The following is a 21336-nucleotide window of genomic DNA, read 5'->3' as shown; positions in this document are numbered from 1 at the left end:
TACCACTGATACTAACCAAAAGAATGAGTTTAAGAGCGAGTCAGTCAAGTAAGTCGAGTCAGTTCTTTGTTATTCCTCGAGCCTGACACAACTAATGAACAATGGAAGACTAGAGGACTTCATGCATGCCTCTGTCCTGACGGAGACCCTTTTACTGCCACTGAAAAGATGATCTGCAAGTTAGAAACACGCCAACTCACTGGCGGAAATGTGAAACTGAAGTCAAAGCAGTCCATTTAGGAGAAGACTGACACAACCCCATTGAGCAGAAACTAAAACCTCTTAATCACTCAAATAGCAATGAATAATTCAACACCATTGTTCTTGTTTTAATTACCATTGATGAGGATTAAGGGCTACATGGATGAATAGCTGCATTAGTGATGCCATTTTAATATACTGGGCATGTTTAGATTTTAAAATGAGGAGTTGCTGAGCTGAAACCAAACAAATGCACTTCATACTGCCTAAATATACAACACAACTGTTCTCATAGGAACAGTTCACCCAAAAATGAAATCGCTTTTCCATACAAGAAACGCATAGCTAAATTAACCAGGAAAAATTACAATATCATGTGTATCATATACGGCGGCTATCATTCACATCAGCTGTGATTCATAGACTGCAGTGATTTGAGACATGATGAATCCTCATAGACTGTCCTGACAATTGTGAGTTATCCCTCTGTCTGTATTTGTAAAGTAAGTTGTCTAAAAGCAGTCATTCATTTCCTGCAGTCTGTGAACAGCTCAGCACCAGTGAGATGTCCAGACGCAAGCATATCGACTATGTGTCTGTCTTATCTGGTGTCCTGATCAGCTCAAATAAGGCAAAGTCTGAAGCTACAGTCAAGAGCTCTGTAGATGTACACAAAACACGTACACACACGTACACACACACACACACACACTGGAAATCAATACTGAAATCCACTCTCATTGATCCCTCACAGCTCTTGCTCTGTACATAGTATGTTTAAACTAGAGTTGTCACGATACGATAGCTTCAGTAGCCAGAAGCAATACCACTGAGATTTCAATACCACAGCAAAACAAATATGTCATTGAGCAGTCCTTAGTTTAAATGTTAGCCTTTAAAGGGGCCATTTTATGCCCCTTTTTACAAGATGCAGTATAAGTTTCAGGTGTCCCCAGAGTGTGTCTGTGAAGTTTCAGCTCAAAATACCCCACAGATAATTTATTATACCATGTTGTAAATAACCATTTTTCAGTGGAAGGAAAAACATGCCGTTTTCGTGCATGTATCTTTAAATGCAAATGAGCTGCTGATCCCCACCCAGCTTTCCAGAAGAGGGCGGAGCCTTTACAGCTTGTGCCTCAGATACTCAACCAAAAACTAGGCTAAAACTTCTGTTTGATTATCATCTCTATTGCAGTCAGGCTCATGTGACATTGCAGTTCTTCTTAATCATGAAACTTTAGTATCTGCATTCGTTCTAAAGCTATATCAGTCTCAACTTCTGATATATAGTTTTCTGAGCGCACGCAGGGCAGTCCTGCTGAGTGGCCTGGCATGTAGCCTGCTTAAAAGAGAGAATAATAGACAGAGCATGAACAAATAGAGAACAGGAGAAAAGAGGTTGAGGTCGAGATTAGAGAGATAGCGAGAGAGAGGTCTTTGCTGTCTGAATGAAAAAAGGAAGAGCCATGCCAAAGGGCAGCGAGTGTTACTATGTGATTAGCGACTAGCATTGAGCTTATGAGCAAAACAATTCCTGTGGCTAACACCAAGGCCGCATGGACTGTGAAAATGGATGTGCTTCATATGCATACAAACCATACAAACATCCTGATGTCATTTTAAATAAATGCTATTCTTTTGAACCTTCCATTTATCATAGAATCCTGATAAAAGTGCATCAGAGTTTTCACACAACATAGATAAAATGTTTCTTGAGTGCCAAATCAGAATAATTTCTGAAGGATCGTGTGACACTGGAGCACTGGAGACTGGAGTAATGGATCACAGGAATAAATTACATTTTTAAAATATATTCAAATAGAAAACAGTTATTTTAAATTGTAATAATATTTCACAATACTACTGTTTTTACCATATTTTTTTATCAAATAAATGCAGCCTTGTTGAGTATGTCTTTCAAAAGTATTGGACATTGTACATAATGAAATGTAATGTAATGTAATATAAGTAATGGATTATCCACAGCTAATCTACACCTAGCCATGTATTATCCTGCTTTTAAGGTTTGCAGCAAAAAATGTGACTGGAATGGTTAAAATGACGATTATTTTCAATAAGAAACTTGAGACAGCCAGGTATCCCAGAATGCATCTCCCACCAAGCCAGTGTCAACAGCACAGAAGAAAACCTGCATCATTTTAAAATGATGAAAAGGCACTTGGATTAGCTAGCTCAGGAGTGTTTGATTAGAGTTGGAGCAAAACTCTGTTGGAAAGTGGACCTTGAGGTCAAAGTTGAGAACCCCTTGTTTAAACAATCGCTGCAAAAATACAAAGGCCTGATTTCACAGACAGGGCTTAGATTAAACCAGGATTAGGCTAGGCCTTAGTTCAAATAGGACATTTAAGTAGTTTTTATAAACATGGCTTAGAAAAAAACATTACTGGTGTGCATCTTGAGACAAAACAATGGCACTGACATATTTTAAGATATGAAAGTGCAAGTTGCTTTCGGTTAAGAAAACTCAAACATGCATTTTAGTCTGGGACTGGTCTAACTGTGAAACCGGGGGATTGTCGTAAAATTGGACGTCCAAAAACGGCAATCTTCCGATGGAATTAGTGTGTGTGGAACAGACCCACTGGTCACTGTGACTGTGAATCAGCCATTAAGGAAGTGTGCAGGGATGTCTGACCATGACACTCAACTTTCCACAGGAAACATACGTTTGAAGCAAGGTCATCTTTCCAACAAAAACACACATCCACACAAACATCCAAACACGCTAAAACACCTAGACTAAGAGGAAAGTGAAAATTATAATAAAATGACAAAAGCTGTTCAATATTTGTGTCAAGAATGTCAAGGTGAAATTAAGGAACTGTGTGAAATATTGAAAAACTTGATTGCAAAATGGAATATATGTGATTATGCGAAATACCATTAATGAAGAAACCTAAATCAACTGTCAACATAATAAAGGCACAGTTCGCCAGTCAAAAGCTTAGAAAGTAAAGAATTCCTTGGAGCCATTTCATGTCTGCACTTGTCCATCTACAGCAGTGTCAGTGTCGAACAGCCCCACATACTCAACCAGGAAGTCTTAAAAAGGTCTTCGGTGGAACAAAGTAGGAAATAACGACCTACATTTCCTTGGAAGGAAACATTAATAACTGAGAATTTGTTTCTGAAATGACAAACACTCAAAGCTATTATATAATTCTGTTTAAATCCACAAATTAGAGGGCAAAGATACTAACAGAGTGCTTTGACTCCTGAACTTAAAATCACGAGCGCAGCTGGTTCGGTCCGCTGGCAGGGGATACAAACGCGTCACACAGTTCAATGCGAGGCAGATTAAACTCATGACGCAATATCAGCATTTCCATCCTGCGATAATACCAACAACCACCCAAAAAAAAAGAGTCGCCCCACTCTTAGTCTTTTATCTTGCACCAATATGTGCATACACACACTCACAAAACCACACACAGATCATCCTAATCCGTATGTTTGAATATGATCCCAAAGGGGGTGGAAAGCACCAGATGTGTAAGGCCAGGAACAATCCATCTCAGGATCAGATTCACTGATCTACTCTAACACAACCAGCTGCTCATAACTGTCTTTTTAAACTCGAGGATCAAAGTTTTTCAAAGGCCGCATTAGATGATCTGAAAAATCTATAGTGAAAATGTTGTGGTAGGTCATGTGTAATCTGTCATAAATGAAGGCAAAAATAAATAATTATATAGCTGGGGCCAAGCACAAAGAAGGCACGATATATCAAATGGCTGATATGTATACTGTAGTTGTTTTGTATATTTTTTATTGCATATAGGCTAATATACATTTTTAACATTTGGAATATTTAAATTATTACTCATATTTTTTATTTTATTTATATATTGTACATATACACATTAAAGTACAATAACTATAAATACAAATAGTTTATAAATATAAAAAAAAGAAATAATAAAAAATTATAATAATTATATAGCTTTATGCAACAAATGGTCTAACTGCTTTCTAATCAGTTCCTTTATTTAAAACATTAATATACACACCCCACTGTTTTGTATTCATCATGCGATGGAATTAAATCAACGGTGCTCCAAACAACTAAACATTTATAAGTATTAAACATCTTGGTAATGTTTTATTTTTTTTCCCAAAAAAATCCCCTAATCATTTCACAGATAAAGATTTCACAATTATGATGTCAGCAGTGTGACGAACATGAAGATGGACACAGATAAAAAGATCATGCTGTAAATAATGTACCTCTATATGTGTGCATATGGGCCCCTTAGAGGAAACAGAAGGTCAACAGGACATTTATGTTGTGTGAAAATATCATTTTTGGCAGGTTAACATGTAAATTCACCTCATGAAACAGGATGTTGCCAATGTATGTGTATTAAAAGCCTGCCGGTACTACGGTTGTTTTATCTGGAGCATGTGGTTATTGTGTCTCATATTTCCGTAACACCTCAAAGACAAACTGATGGGCTGTTTTCCCCTCAGAAGGGAGACGAAGTAAATATAGCAGGCAGGAAAAAGCTCTTCAGTGCACTGACAGCCATTCAACTGTTACTATTTTGGATAAAGCAACTTCCTGTTTATGACACACCATCTACAACGTCACATCAACACCAAAGCAACATTACAGATAAGATATCACTAGGTAAAGTCAAGTACTTTTTCAAGTCTAAATTTAGTTTTTACCATTTTATTAATTCTAGGGTTCCTGAAGTCGATAAAACGCTTTGACATCCTGCAAAAGAAACAAAAGAAAAGGAACAAGATGTATACAAAAGGAAGCAGGTAAAATATCCGTCATACATGTATGTTACTCTTCTTCCTCCTTAGTTTGAATCCGAAACATCAGAGGGAACCTATAAAAAAAGTTCCCCTACAAACTGAAAAATGATCCCCAATTTAGGTTAGTGGCAATTATCCACAGTCAATAGAAAACAAACTTCTCTAAGCTCAGGGAGATGTTTGTTTAGTTTTGACCTATTTGAACCAACAGTATTAAGTTACATTTACTGGAACTACAGTATACTCAGTTCAGCACACCATCATTTTTCATTTCAATGTGTCCAGCCTCCCCTCGACAAACACAGAACTGGTACAAAGGGAAGTGAAGGAGTCAATGACAGAAACAGGTATTTCTTAAAATATTTCACAAGGTCTATTTAAAGGCTTGTAGGAATGAAGACAGCCAATTTATTTTCAATATGACCTTCACATTGGACACTCTCAATCTTAATTTTTCACATTACGATATAAAAAAGCTAACAGCGGTGCCAGGTAAATGTGGGAGGACAGAATGCATTTATTCGGATGGCTTTAACCCCTCAGTCAGATTCCATGATGACAGGCCTCAGGGAACGGCCCCCCTTCATGTCTTTCTTTGTAATCTGGAATTGTAAACATCTCCAGACTTCACTCTCTGACTCAGACTAAAAGTCTGGACTTGCTCAATGTAGCTGTTTTCATAACTGGAAGAAGAACTTAATGACAATGGTGGAAGGTAGCACATGGTCACAGTGCTGGAATGAAACAATACGTATATTTCGAAGATGGATGATGGGAAATGTTTTAGAATAAAAACATGTTTCCAGTCATTGTACAACAAAAGATAGATAACTATCAAAAGCCAGCTCATAAAACTTGTCAATGCAAGAAAACAATTCTGAAATTCTGAAATCAGATCATGAACAGACTCATTGCATTTACTGCATACAACGCTTAAAATGAAGTAAAGGTGTTTACGTGCAAAGTGAAATTAAGGTTATAAAAAGTGAAGGTGTGCCAGTCGGGTATTGCTTAAACTGCTTATGACTTTTACCCATTAAAAGAATAAAGTTTAAGGCATTTACATGACCTTTGTCAGGTTATTAGACATAATCAGTATAAGATTGTATATGTGAATACACTCACTTTTATGTTTAAGTACTTTTAATTGGAGTGTACTGTTATAGCAGAGATCTTTTTTTGAAAAACTTGTTTGATGCTTTGAAATTGGATTTTGAAAAATCCAATTTCTTTCCATCCATCCATCCATACATCTATACATCTATCTTGGCCTGATGAAGACCTGAGTTAGAGATATTTTAAAGATATTTATTAACAAATCAAAGCATGAACCAATCTGGTACTCTCACTTTTTATGAACTCACCTTGATAAAACAGTTAAAACAAACAGAGCTCATCTTCCCTTTTACTGCCATTTCAAAATATATTTGGTCCCCGTTTCCTTGCGGCACAAACACTTCCCAGGCAGATAAAGCAAGTGTGACATCTACATTCAAACATACAGCACCTGTTTGGTACGGGTTAATGATGAATACTGGCCTTCACTCCACACACACACACATCGATTTCAGGAGATGCCTCTGAGAGTAAGGAGAAAAGTGGCATGGTGTTAAAAGGATTTGCTTCTTCAGTAAATCAATGAAGCTCTCGACAGCAAGGTCACTGGGGAGGCGGGCGGTCATGCGGGTGAGAGTGGAAATGGATTTTACCAGAAAGTCACGCAGACACATTTGCATGGCTACAAGAGGCAACTAAAAAAATAGCCTCCGTCAAAGGCAATTCACTTAGGGCAGCCAGTTGAGGAGTCAATACAAGATTTGTTTAGATCTATTCTGGAGGAAAAATAGCGGCAAGTCGATTAATGGGATGCCTTATGCACTGTATAAAGGATCAACATAGGACAATGTCCAATCCTGTTTGCTTTTTCCTAACATAAAAAGCTATTAGTAATTGTGTGTCACCCTAATGTCTGGCTTGAGACAATTTGGGGAGTGGAAAAGCATAGCTGGGCCTAATATTCATAAAAAGGAATTAAAATAGCAATGGCTTTCTACAACACTATTAATACGCTCTATCTCTTTCTCCCTTTAGAAGCACATACACTGAACAAAAAATGGTCTAGAAACAAATTTTCACTCAGAAATTGCTAGTACATATCACAAATAGTTAGAAAGACACAGCAAGTAACACATTAAGTGAAAGACTGAAATAGTATTTTCTTGTAAAACATACTTGTAAACACAATACTTTTTTTTATTTACAACTTCGAAAAAATATTTTTTTACAGTTGTAGTCCTAACAAACGCAGCCTGTTGGCAACGTTTAACTCTTCAACACATCTTGTAGTTACTTCAAAACGTTTTTCAGTGCAATGATGTCATCACAATAGGAGAAAACAATTAGTCTGACCAACATTTTAATATCTAAACCGACCATCTAAGCAATTAAGCATTGGTAAGAACATAAAACCAGGGGTTGGCATGGCAACTAAAGACTCTGCGGTATTCAAGCTTAAGCCTTCAATAAATCAGCAGTGAAACGTTTCTGCTTATTTCGCACTGTGGAAAGGGATAGTGCACAGGCCAAATTTACTCAATTGTTCGGAGATCCCAAACAGACTTTATAAGCAAATCCCATCCACATACTGAATCCAAATAAAAACCTCAGGGCCTGGGAAAGGGTGGCTCTACTGCTGGACCGGAGTAGTGCATGTGTTTAACCACACACTGGTTTGCTGGTTTGGCTGATGGCCAGTTCCCTCATGCTTCATCAAAACACTTCCATCGTCCATCGTCTGCTTTCATTACGAAGGAGGATGAATCAAAGTGACCACACCACAGTCATTAAATCCTCTTTATTTATCAGATAGGTTGAGAAGAGCTAATGAGAATCAGGGTGGGACTACCAAACATGCTCATTAAAGATGTTTAAATAGATCCGAGTGGGAACAGGGTATATCAAAGCTTAATAAAATGCTCAAGTCACTTGAGTAACACAAACACAGCCAACACCACACGTCAGGTCTACAGATTGTGACTAAAACGATCAAGATATTATATATGTGACCATTTAAAATCCAGTTAGGAAAACCTTATGTGTGTCCACTAAAAGTGCATGACAGTTTTTCCATAACACAACAATGAACACCACGGTGAACTGTTATTGTGATCATATACTTTAGTGAGAGTCCATTTACCGACAGGTTGTCACATATGTACAAGAAACATTTTTCAAGCAGATTTGTTGAAATAAATGAATAATGGTATTTTAGAAATGTAAAAATATTTAAATACATTTAAATATTTGACAAAAAAATATTATTGGTTATTATTTAAAATAATAATCCATCTTAATCCAGTTTCAATCGACTGTATTTGAACCTTTGTTTCCATGACATTTTGGAACCATAAATCAACACCGTTTTACTTTTATTCCCAAAACAAGCAGAAATACTCTGAAACTCAAAAAACTCTGATTCAATTTCGCTGTTAGGGTGCGTTTACACTTGTAGTTTGATTCGCTTGGTTTGTTTGGTCCAGGCCAAAAAAAAAAAATTTTTTTTTTTAGTCCAGGTCCGCCTAGCGTTCACATTGTGATTTTAAACAGTGAACCTAAAGGCACAGGGATATGTTCACAACCTGATTGGTTGGCTTTTATGACTTATTTTTCGCAACAGAACTTACCGAACAACCAAAACAATGCTGTGTGCTGGGATAAATGTGCTCGTTGTATGTGCGTAGCCTACATATGATGCTATTTTGACCAGCTGAGGACTTGTGAAGAGCTTATAAAATGTGTAAAGGATTAAAAACAGCGGCCCTCCGTCACACACACAAATGAAGATCTGCTACGAGGAGACACGGTTCTGATGCATGTACCAAATTGTGATGGGCAACATCGCGACTATGACGGGAAAAAAAAAACAGGTATATGTGAGCGTTCTGTCCTTTTAAGGGTCTCAACGAACCAACAGGAAGTTGAGACCCTGAAAAGGACAGAACGCTCACATATACCTGTTTTTTTTTCCCGTCATAGTCACTTCCATCGTCCATCATCGTCTATTATTGGTCTGTGTTGCGTTCATATTTCCATCGAATCGCAACAGAGTTTGTTTATGTTTACTACACCAGCGTTTACTACAGTAAAGTTGAGCGAGTGGATCTGGTATTCTGAGCTGGTGTGAGTGAGTGGAGGCGGGGCTAATTTACTAAATGAAGTAAGGGCGTACATTCAAGCTATTTTAAGACATCAATACATTTTTGCACAGGAAAAAAACTTTTAAATATGTCATTTTAATGATAGATGATTCGTTTTAGAGGGTTAAAAGTATTGACTACAGGAGGGCTTTAAGTAAGAAGCTATGCATGCACTCCATGAACTGAAGTGCTGTTGAACAACCAGCTTTATCAAGTGATATGGTAATTTGTCATTTAAAAAGTATGTTTTTTTTTTGTCTTGTCTGAAGCCCTGCACACCTCCAGGCTGCACTTTACACCAATCACTTTCCACACACATGACTACGCAACAGCCCCCAAGGGTCAGTGCCTGTGCTCGTGGGCCACTTTACTTTTCATTAGCCGTGTATTTACCGCACTTCTCAAGCAGCTGAGACATTCCATAAACACTTTAGAGAACGAGCACAGAAGGTCCTTTCAGTCCCACCAGGGAAGCTGGGTAAGCCCCTGAGGGGTTCAGGGCACAAAGCTGAGGAACAGTTGAAAAAGAAGTTAAACTTTGTCTTTTATATTATCACTGGTTGTAAAGTTCATGTGTTGTTGTTTTTTTTTAATAATAAAAAATAATAATAATTTGCACTTTCATTTTTTTATTCTTTCAGTTTGCTTGTTTTATTAAACTTACAAGAAAGTCTCATTAGTAGTGCTAAACAAAAGCTGTAGCCTAGTCCAAAGATTATAATGTATTTTAACACAAAATATTATTATAAAAATATATTTTACAAAGTTTGCATATGATACATCAGGCTTTTATGGCTCATATAGTATGATATAGGAGAATTAATACATGAGGAGAAGAGAAAAAAACAAAAAACACCAGTTGCTAATATTTATATGGCCAAAAATTTAAAATGAAATTATGAGCTTTTAATGCAATTCAATTAGATCTTTATAACAGTATAGCAGACTATATAAGGGGCAAAACATACAATGCAACAAAATACATGAGGATTGAGAGATAAACGTTCCTCAAAGCCTGTTGCATCGTATTTGATACACATATTTTAACATGATTTTACTATAAAGTTTATGGATAGTCAAGCAACCCCAAGTTGCTGATGCTGTAAGTGTTCATCTTAAAATATCACTAACGGTAAAAGTTGTTCTGACATTTAATTTATAAAAGAATTTTTTTAATTATACAAAAAGGCCTTTTAGTTGCTAAAACAAGTATAAACTATCAATCAGACGACAGAAAGCATGTACTGTAGATAGTGTACAACAGATTTTCATGTTGATAATTTAGAGGCCTCAGAAATGTGCGTATCAAATATGATACAGCAGGCTTTATGGGTTAACATCGATTGGGCAGATCTGAAGATAGGCAAAAGGACAAACCCTTTGTGGTAGTACAGAGAGGGTTATGATGTTACAGTGAATCACAGGGGATCAGACAGAACAGAAAAATGAGGTCGGATATAGGTTACGCTGCTAGGGGAAATGTAGGGGAGGGGGTGGTCCTGTGGCAGACGAGAGGGACTGGTGCAGAATTAGGACGGGAGGTGACATGGCTGAGCAAGAGGAGAACCACACAATGTACAGCACGTTAAAATAACAAGACTGCACTGTTTCGAAGATCTCAAAGAAAGCACACAACACTGTCACGATTCTTTGATTGTGCTAAATGTCATGAATAAAATGAAGGAATGGAAAATGCACGATATATCAACTAATAAAATTAGTTATTGTCTGATTTTTTTTTTTTTATCAGTAGTTATGTTTACACCCAAAGCTGCGAATTTAACTTATGTGCAAAATCTCAACATTGCATAAAACATTTGCGAAAAAAAAGCACAGTTTCCATCCCATGTGTTCAAAAGAACAAAATCATCACTTCCTGGGGAATTGGCACAAACTATCTATAATAAAAATGGAAGTTGCTGCAATTGGGGAAGCCACAGTGGCTCTTTTTTCCTACATCATAAATGACTTGCGTCTCAGAGCGTGCAGACGAAACGCAATAAACTGTCATGTTTTCTTGAGTTCGGATGCCGGTGTTCGGGAACGTAATCGTGTGAGGCGGTTCTGGGAGGGAATTAAACCAAATCATTTTGATGACAGATCAAAATGCTCAGGCATTTCAGAATGACCAAAAGCAACATTTGAGATGCTGTGCAATGAAACTGGCCCACTGGTTAGTCCAGTTTATTCAATCACATCCTCTGTTGAGGTAGTCACGTGAGTTTTTTGTTGAGCCTCGAGGGATTTATTCGGTAAATGCGTTTCCATCATAGCTTTTCTTATCGGAATTTTTTTTTCTCGCCTCAATTGAGCGCAGGTGCTTTTTATGCACTTTTTTTTTTAATTTATGTGCATCTTGGTGTTTCATCCAGCGATTTTTATGCAGTATCCCAAAATGTGGAAACAGCAATACTTTTTTTTAGGATTCTTTGATTAATATAAAGCTCAAAAGAACAGCCCTTATTTGAAACAGAAATATTTTGTATTTTTATAGGTAAATGTCTGTCACTTTTTATCAATTTAATGCATCCTTGCTGAATAAAAGTATAAATTTCTTTTAGTAAAAAAAAAACATACTGACCCCAAATTCTTGACCAGTAGTTTATTTTCTTGTTGAATATCCTGTTTCCTCTGAAATATCTGACATTATGAAATTGGAAAGGGTAGGGAACGACTTTAAAACCAATTAAAACGTCAACATAATCCACAGGAAACCAGAAAAACACTGACTGCAAACCCCAGAAAAGCCAGTTCTTCAGTGTCCATTTGAAATAACAACACCACTGGAATAGTTTCACGATGCTGCAGTTTACTCTTGCCAACAGGGCCCCATTGAAACTATTTCCGTCATTGACATCGTCCTCTGTAATCAAGAGACTATTCTGCCTTTGTGACATAAGCAAACACATTGTGTAAAAAGGAAGAGGCATTTTTGGTACACCGACTGCAATTTACAGACTTGTGCCTGTCACATCTGTTTGTTGAGAATCGTTGAGATTCATCTATCTATTTCCTTTTGTCAGGTGTTCCTCTTAACTGTACATATTGTCGTTGTAAAGTTACACTCAAAATAAAATAAATACAGGACAAGCTTCAATATTTCCTTCCCAAACATTCAGTATCTCCCTATATATGCATTTACATCTGTGCTATGTAAAATAACACACCATTGTGTTTGTGATTCTGTGAGGAAAAGCTCCTCCCATCAAATGACAGTGAAAAAGATCCGCTCTTTCCCCTGCAGCTGGTGATGGTGGTGCCAGCTGGACCCACGCCAGCCGGGTCTCAGCCCTGCCCCCGTTTACACAGTCCAACCCCCAGGACAACAGGTGACACGCAAACAGTCACACTTACAAAAAGGACCAGTTAGTGTGTCTTAGGGCATCGGTAGTGCAAAATTACAGCTGACCACATAAGTAGACTGTTAGAAAAGAAGCAAATTACATGCAGCGGTCGCTACTGCTGTCAGGTTTTATGCGCACATGGTGCACGTTTGATGTTGTATGAGCGGTATTTCTGATGTTGAGGCTTTCGTTGGATTTATGGGCTCTGGCAGACGATAAAACGGAAAAACAACAAGAGGGATGAGAGCCATCAAATACCTCTCGCCATTCCCAAAGCCTCACTGAAAGCAGACCACAGATTCTGATTGCAAAGTTGAAATGTTTTCAAAATAATAAAGAACTTTTCTTAAAATAATGTTAAACCAAAGATAAAATGCACTACCACCTGTTACCCTTTCCATGCAGAACGATGGTGCACCATTTAGAATTGAATTGAGAATGCCTTTTAAATATCAACTTAATTTCTGAAAATGAATTGAGGTAACAAAGAGGATACAGAATTTCAACTTGAATTTGAATGCAAGGAAGTAAAATTGCAATTTACTTAAATTTGAGACAGACAGACAGACAGACAGACAGACAGGCAGACAGATAGACAGATAGATAGATAGATAGATTCTTTTAACACCCAGTTGACGGAAGGGAAACCTGCCAGATTTAGCTTCCCAGGAAAAATGGCACACAGTAAAACTGTAAGAACCACCTGATCTCATTCACTGGCTGGTTCTGTCAGCATAATCCCCACAAAGTCAAACTCAATCCATTCCGAGCCCACAAAGCACAACACTTTTGACTGTAAAACGAGGCAGATTTATAAAACGTGATTGAAAAGTAACTGTTTTACCACAGAAGAGGTCTGAGGAAACATTTTTATTATTGGTGTTTCCTCAATGGATTTCCATGAAGATATATTTTCCTTGTTTGCGAAATAACCTCTGGCATGCAACCGTTAGTTTCTTGACTATATACAATGCATGACGCTTCAAAAATGTCAGGGCAGTCACCACAGTGTGGCACAGCATGTGCTTGTTTGACAAACGCACGTGGCCGCACTGTCCGCTGCTGTTTACTCGAGGGAGGGGCACTAGGTGAGCGTGACTGAGGTTTACGAGGACTAAAATCTGTGTATCATGCTCTCTGATCTCTCTCTCAGAGTAACGGATCTAACAGAGGCAGTTTAAACAATCTTGCAAGACTCGACAGTGCGGTTTGTGAACGGCTCGAGGGCATTCGATTAAGATTGCAGAAAAGAATTTGGAGAAAGTGTAGAGACAGACTGAAGAATGGCTACACTTCCCACTGGTGTAAATCACGATCCTGCTGTTAAAACGCAACATAACACTGATCATTTGCAATTTGTTTGTGGCGTGCTGAGTTCGCAGCTCTGCGCTCTGTCTGCCTGCTTACATAACTACAGCTTGGACTGAGCTGATGAGCTCTTTTCTGCTTGATAGGAGAGAAATAGGCTCTTAGCTCTGTAGTCTTTTATCGGTTTCTGTCATTTTTGTCAAATTTGCAAATGTGCAATTTTACTTAAAGAGTTACTGTCTTATCTATATTATAGATCTTCATTATCATCACATATTATAAGACAATAAGTCTCCAACTGTAGGCAAAGTGGGGAAGTAAAGACATTCTAAAACAAAAGATGTGAACCATGAACAATGAAACGACGTATTATACATGATCTAGATTTTATCATTATTGTGCTCTTGCTTAATCATTTAACTCTAATGTTATGTTTAAGGTATGAGAGTCTAAGGCTCAGCAGTTAATATGTCTTGCTATGACATATCTACATGACTTTTAATAATTTAATGAGAACACATGCTTCAAATGTTCTCTATGAGAATATATCCTATGCTCACCAAGGCTGCATTTATTTGAAATAGTTTATTTTTTTGTTTTGTTTTTTGAACATCATTTTTTTGACATATTACAATTTTAAGGGTTAGTTCACCCAAAAATGAAAATTCTGTCAGTAATTACTCACCCTCATGTTGTTCCAACCGCGTAAGACCTTCGTTCATCTTCGGAACATAAATTAAGATATTTTTGATGAAATCTGAGAGCTGGATCACTTCTCCATAGGCTGCTAGGTGACTCTAGTTGGTTCACGTAGTGTTTTTGCGTAGCGCGTCTGTGTTGCACGTCACCACGTAGGCTCACAATTGGCCGAAGCTGGTCATGTGTGTGATGCGTGTTGACGTGCAACACAGACGCGCAGCGCAAAAACACTACGAGGCCCAGAGAAAAGGAAATGAATAGTGGAATAAAGTCGTTATTTTTGTTTGTTTTTGCGCACAAAAAGTATTCTCGTCGCTTGATATACTTAAGATTAAGCCACTGTAGTCACTTGGACTATATTAACGATCTCTTTAATAACTTTTCTGGGCCAGCAAGTTTCGGTCACCTAGAAGCCTATGGAGAAGTGATCCAGCTCTCAGATTTCATCAAAAATATCTTAATTTATGTTCCGAAGATGAACGAAGGTCTTACGCGGTTGGAACAACATGAGGGTGAGTAATTACTGACAGAATTTTCATTTTTGGGTGAACTAACCCTTTAAAATAACTGTTTTCTATTTGATTTTGAATATATTTTAAAATGTAATTTATTCCTGTGATGCAAAGCTGATTTTTCAGTAGCAATTATTCATTTTCACATGATCCTTCATAAATCATTCTACTATGCTTATTTATTGCTTATTATTGTTATCAATGTTAGAAACATTTGAGCTGCTTAATATTTTTGTGGACACTGCGATAAACATTTTAAGGATATCTTGATGAATAAAATAAAAAAGAACAGAAATCTTTTGTAACAATGTAAGGTATTTGCTGTCACTTTTGATCCATTTAATACATCCTTGCTGACCCAAAATGTTTAAAAAGGTTGCTTAAAATGTAAATTAAGTACAATCAATTGGATGTTTAAGTCATTTCAACTTAAATTACATTAAACTGACTTTAAAAAAAATGAGTTGAATCTTGTATAACTTTAAAAAAAGTGGAAAACTTATTTTGATGAGTTAAAGCAATGTAAAAACATATGTTGTCACAACTTATTAATCATATAATTTTTTACAGTGTTATATCACTGAGGTCTCGGACCCTAAACATAAATACAGTCTGAACAGAACATGAGTGTTAACGTTTGCTTCAACAGTTGTTGCACGTACAACAAAAGAGTGCAAACGAATGTGAAAATGAAATGATTAAAAGCAAAACTATTTCTAAACGCAAGATTGCTTCACACTGACACTTTGCTTCAAATAACCTCCTCTTTGCATTGCAGTGACCCTCAATTCATGAGGAAAACAAGACTGAATATTAGCTAACGTAAAGCTACATGTCATTCGCATGGTGACCATTCAAATGCATTACAGCTCACATTCAAAATGAAGAACCATTCCTTGTGTGTTTCCATTCAAACCAATAAAACCACAGATGTCTGCTCAATTGACATTCTGTATCTTCAGTCCTTCTCTTAATTTCTTTCTTGTCTTTCACCCCTCCCCCAACAAAAAGCCTTGCTAAATTCACCATAGTAGACGACCCCTTTGGGTTAATTAGCCCTCGGCAGGACAACAACATTAATGTGAAGTGATGCATAAACACTCTGGGTGGACAGAGAGCGAGTGACTGCACTGCCTCAGGCCATTCTTGGCCTCAAACACTGCAGATCAGACCAGTCGTATCATGACAGCGAGATAAGGAAAGGGAGAAACCACATGGAGAGCTAACACAAAGAAGAAATATAGTGGAGGATTGGTACTGTTCTTAAAAAACGACAAACACAACACGGATTTGCCTCATTATCTGCCTAAAAGTCCAGGGGGTTTCAAAGAGGACAGTGGGGAAATTTGAGAGAGAGAGAGAGAAAAAATGCATTTTTGTGCATTTTTAGGTCATAATTTCATAACTGAAGATATTAACTAAATATTTTTAAATGTAATAAATGTTATAAATCAAAAATTTATAACACATTTACCAAATCTGATGATATTACGGTTTCATTATGTTTTCTACAGGCTGGCCAAAACCAAAAGAATATTTTTTTCAGCAAAAATATTTTTTAAATATTTTATATATAATATGTAAAATATTTTTAAATACGCATCCAATTAAAGCAAAATACATATTTTCTAAATAATATTTTAATCATTTGCTTTAGATTTAGTACAGTGACAACATAAAAGCCAAATCTTCAAACAATTCTTTAATAGTTTTCCTCAAACAATAATACGCCTTTATGAATGAAAATGTGTAGGCCTATGCCATTATATTTTTGGAAGGGATTGCTTCACAAGGGGGTCATCATAACTGGCATCAAAAAGTTTGAAACCCCTGTAATACTCAACACATGACGACAAAATCAGATACATGTTAGAAGGGTTGCACAACAGCGAGTAATGACCTCTTAAAAGACCAATATCAAGCATAAAATGTCATTATAATGGATCTTGGAGCCTTTTCTTCTTAATATGTTCCCAATGTGGGAATGTGAAATCCTACGAAAGGCCCATCAAACAGACCCTACAGGACATACAAAAGTAAACACTGCATGAATGTTGTCTTACCTAAATCTCCATGGAAACTGTTGCTGAAGTTGTTGGAGCTTCCGTCAGTGGGCCAGTTCTTGCGGACACCAACAACATTAGCCTCGGAGAGCGCTAGCTGTTGCTTGAGACGCTTTTGGGACTGTGGGGTAGGAGGGCTGCCGCTCTCAAACGACTGCTGGGAGTGCTGGGATGGAGAGCGACTCTTCTCTCGGTACATTCGGTAGGCGGTGGGGCTCGGGGACACGTGGCTGGACTGCCCTGAGGAGAAGTCTTCTTCACTGGATGTCAGGTTTTCATTGGAGCTGCAATCTGGCGTGTATCCATCCTCAAAACTCCCAGGTGAGTAAGACCGCCTGGGCCACGTCAAGTGCAGTTCCTCTCCATCTCCCATAATGCCCCCCACATAAACGGTCGTATAGGGCTGACAGTCCGACTGGTGCCAGTTCTGCTGAGTTGCTCTTCTTCCATTAAGTCTAATTAAATTGTCCTTGAGGAACCCAGCGTTCAGGTCAGCCTCATCGTACTCACAGTTGTAGCCACTCTCTGTTGCTCTTTCATGTGACCGCTCTGGCTTATGGACATCCCCGAAAGCAGTGGACAGATTACCCGGGACAGAATGCAAAGACCTCTTGCGCTCCATCTGCATAGCTTGATTGCCCAAACTACTTATCTTCTCCGAGACTTCTCTATCATTGACCCGGACAAGACCCTTTTCTTGGTGGTATTCCATATTGACGTAGTAAGGCCTCTCGCTTTTCCCCTCGCTAGATGTTTGGGAATTGGCTCGCCTGATGCGTTCAAAGTTTGACCGAAGTGCAGCGACACCCAACCCTGTGGTGGCTTTTTCCTTCGGTGGAGACTCTGGAACGCCATCCGCCTCATGATGTGCAGGTCCACGTGAAGCAATGGGTCTGAGTGGAGCTTCAACACTCCTTTTTTTGTATGGAGACATCCAGTCAGTCTCACCATCTCTGTTTTTCTGCCTGTCCAGGTCTGAGATATCACATCCCCCCACCTCAACACACGGCTGAGACTCACGACTCTCCTCTGCTGCGGTCGTGTGCTTCAGTTTGGCTGGGAGACACCTGGTCTCATCAGCTTTCTGAGGATGGACGTCCGTGGATGCCGGCTTACGCTCACATTGCGACACCCTACTGAAGCCCCAACGCTGAGAGTCATGGCTTCTCCGCTCTTTGGCCAGAAGTGTTTGCAGGTAGATCATTCGAAAACGCTCCTTGTTAACTTCCATCTCCAGTCGCCTAATAGAGTTTCGGCATTTCTCCAACTCCTGCTCAATGTCTCCAACAGAGTTCAAAGACATCTCAGGAGGATCTGAGTCAGGAAACTGAGCTTTCCACGCTTCCACAAAGCCAACAGGTTCTACCATGATTGCTTACTGCTGGTTTACTTTTTTAGTGGGGGAAAAATTACACATTAAAATCCACTTTTTTGTAAGAATACACCCAAAGCCATGGTGAATAACTTCATATCCTACAGCTGAGTTATAACTTGTCCTGTGTACATGCATAGCATAATCTCAACATCTGATAAACACTTACTCAGCTGATCTTGGACAGACGCACAATTTTCTCCATAAACACAACAAGCAGAGTCGTAACATCCATGTGCACTTCAAACGTCTATTGACATCCGCGTTTCATGCCATTTATTTGGCAAACGATGACTGAAAATCCTTTATAAACAGTTTCGCGTACAAAATTCACTTCTCAGTCATGGTAGAGGCTGAAATGTAATTTCAGTGACGTATCCAAAGAAGTTACCAGAAAATTGTGCTGTTATTCTCTCAAACGTCGATATTTCTCAGAGATGCGCTGTACTCTTGCAGGGTTACCGCTGGCATCGCTGTCCGTCACTACATTATGATCAGGCTGTATCTGCGCTCGCTCTCGCTCTCTCTCTCTCTCTCTCTCTCTCTCTCTCTCTCTCTCTCTCTCTCTCTCTCTCTCTCTCTCTGTGCTGCTGCAGGAAGAGGTGGGACTAGACGAGTACATGGTTAATACTGACTGCACAGACAATCTCAGTTTAAAGACACAGATTCGGTTATTCAGCAACAAAGACAAAGAAAACGTGCAAAAACTGTTTGCGACGCTTAACTAGCGAGCTGTTTTTCCACTTACTTCGTTGCTGCAACCGCCAAAATGAATTTACAGAAACACTCGATATCGTGTAGGATTTATCGCATATGATCTTTTTAGTTGTATGCAGATATTATACTTAACATTATCAAGACACGATCAATATATTTATTTAAAAAAAAGAAAAAAAAAAGTCGCTTCTGTGAAATGTTTAAACTTATTCTAATACACCTGACAGACAGTTGATTGTAAACTGCTGTGGCATTTTCGGATGTCATGCATGATGTCTTGTGAACTTGTCTCCATCTTGCGTCTCTGTATGAAACAGCAGTTGTTGAACCTTTTGATCGTTTTATTGTATACAAGTTTCCTTCGTCTTGGTCCAATTTCCCCATCTCGCTTTTTCCCCATCTCGAAGTTATATTGTGTGTCTGTCAGTGTTTTATTAGATGGAACTAGACTGAAGTTTCTATTTCACATCTGAATCCTGTTTGACTTTCTATTTTGTCTATTTATCCTGTTAACATTTTAAGGCTGACGAATGAATTCAAACATTGACACTATGATTTAGAAATAGAAAATGCTTTTTTTCTAAAGATAAACTAAACATAAACCAAGGCAAGGCAAGTTTATTTATATAGCACATTTCATACACAATGGCAATTCAAAGTGCTTTACATAGAAGAAATTAAAATAATAAAAATAAATAAGAATAATTAAAACAGTTTAGAAAAATAAAAAATAAAATACAGTACAGTACAGATAGTCGGACGAGCATTGGCACAGTGCTCATTCATTAAATGCATAGTTAAACAGATGTGTTTTGAGTCTGGATTTGAATGTGACTACTGCAGGAGCACGTCTGATCTCCTCTGGAAGCTGGTTCCAGCTGCGGCTGGCATAATAGCTAAAAGCGGACTCGCCATGCTTAGAGTGAACATTGGTATTTCTAGCTGATATGATCCTAGTGATCTGAGTGATCTGTTGGGTTTATATTCAGTGAGCATATCTGCAATGTATTGAGGTCCTAGGCCATTGAATGATTTATATACCAGTAATAATACTTTAAAATCAATCCTAAATGTAACTGGGAGCCAGTGTAAAGACCTGAGGACTGGTGTGATATGTTCATATTTTCTGGTTCTGCTCAGAATCCTGGCGGCAGCGTTCTGTATGAGCTGCAACTGTCTTATGGTCTTTTTGGGAAGGCCAGTGAGGAGTCCATTACAATAATCCACCCTGCTGGTGATGAAAGCATGCACAAGTTTCTCTAAGTCTTGTCTGGAAACAAAGCATCTAATTCTTGCAATATTTTTCAGATGATAGTATGCTGATTTAGTTATTGCTTTGACATGACTACTGAAACTAAGGTCTGACTCTAGTGTCACACCAAGATTCCTGACTTGATTTTTAGTTGTTTGACCCCTAGAGTGAAGGTATGCGTTCACCTTGAGAACATCATCTTTGTTTCCAAACGCAATGACTTCAGTTTTGTCTTTGTTTAACTGAAGAAAGTTTTGACACATCCAACTGTTGACTTCATCAATGCATTGGCACAGGGAGTCAATGGGGCTGTAATCGTTAGGCGATAGGGCTAAGTAGAGCTGTGTGTCGTCTGCATAGCTGTGGTAAGCAATTTGGTTCTTTCTCATTATTTGGCTCATTGGGAGCATATACAGGTTGAACAGGAGTGGCGCAAGAATTGAGCCTTGAGGGACTCCGCATGTCATGGATGTCCACTCAGACTTATGATCTCCTATACTCACATAATAACCTCTGGCATTTTAGGACTATCCCAGAAAGCCCCACCCAGTTTTCCAGCCTGTCAAGAAGTATGTTATGATCAACAGTGTCAAATGCAGCACTGAGGTCGAGTAGTACCAGCACTGATAATTTGCCTGAATCAGTATTTAAGCGAATATCGTTTATTATCTTTATGAGCGCTGTCTCTGTGCTGTGGTGCGGTCGGAAACCAGATTGAAAATTGTCAAAGTATCCATTCGAGCATAAGAATTTGTTCAGCTGATTGAAGACAACTTTTTCAATGATCTTGCTTATGAAAGGAAGATTTGAGATCGGCCTATAGTTGCTTAATATGGTCTTATCCAGATTGCTCTTTTTCAGGAGGGGCTTGACAGCTGCAG

At 38.3% G+C, this 21336-nt stretch overlaps 1 protein-coding gene across 2 annotated transcripts in view; it reads right to left on the bottom strand.

Annotated features, from left to right (window-relative positions):
* LOC307174156 (breakpoint cluster region protein-like) overlaps nucleotides 1-19035 on the bottom strand; it is a 44577-nt gene extending 25542 nt beyond the window's left edge. For both annotated transcript variants that reach the window (XM_079897865.1, XM_079897866.1), the window contains exon 1: nucleotides 17115-19035. In XM_079897865.1, the coding sequence (XP_079753991.1) occupies nucleotides 17115-18483 (1369 nt within the window). In that variant the 5' untranslated portion in view covers nucleotides 18484-19035. The remainder of the gene's footprint in view (nucleotides 1-17114) is intronic.
* Nucleotides 19036-21336: the final 2301 nt, after the last annotated feature.

The sequence above is a fragment of the Squalius cephalus genome (assembly GCF_949319135.1).
Source record: "Squalius cephalus genome assembly, chromosome: 16".
NCBI classification, from domain to species: Eukaryota; Metazoa; Chordata; class Actinopteri; order Cypriniformes; family Leuciscidae; genus Squalius; species Squalius cephalus.
The sequence above is the reverse complement of the archived record's forward strand: the minus strand, read 5'-3'. Positions and strand labels throughout refer to the sequence as shown.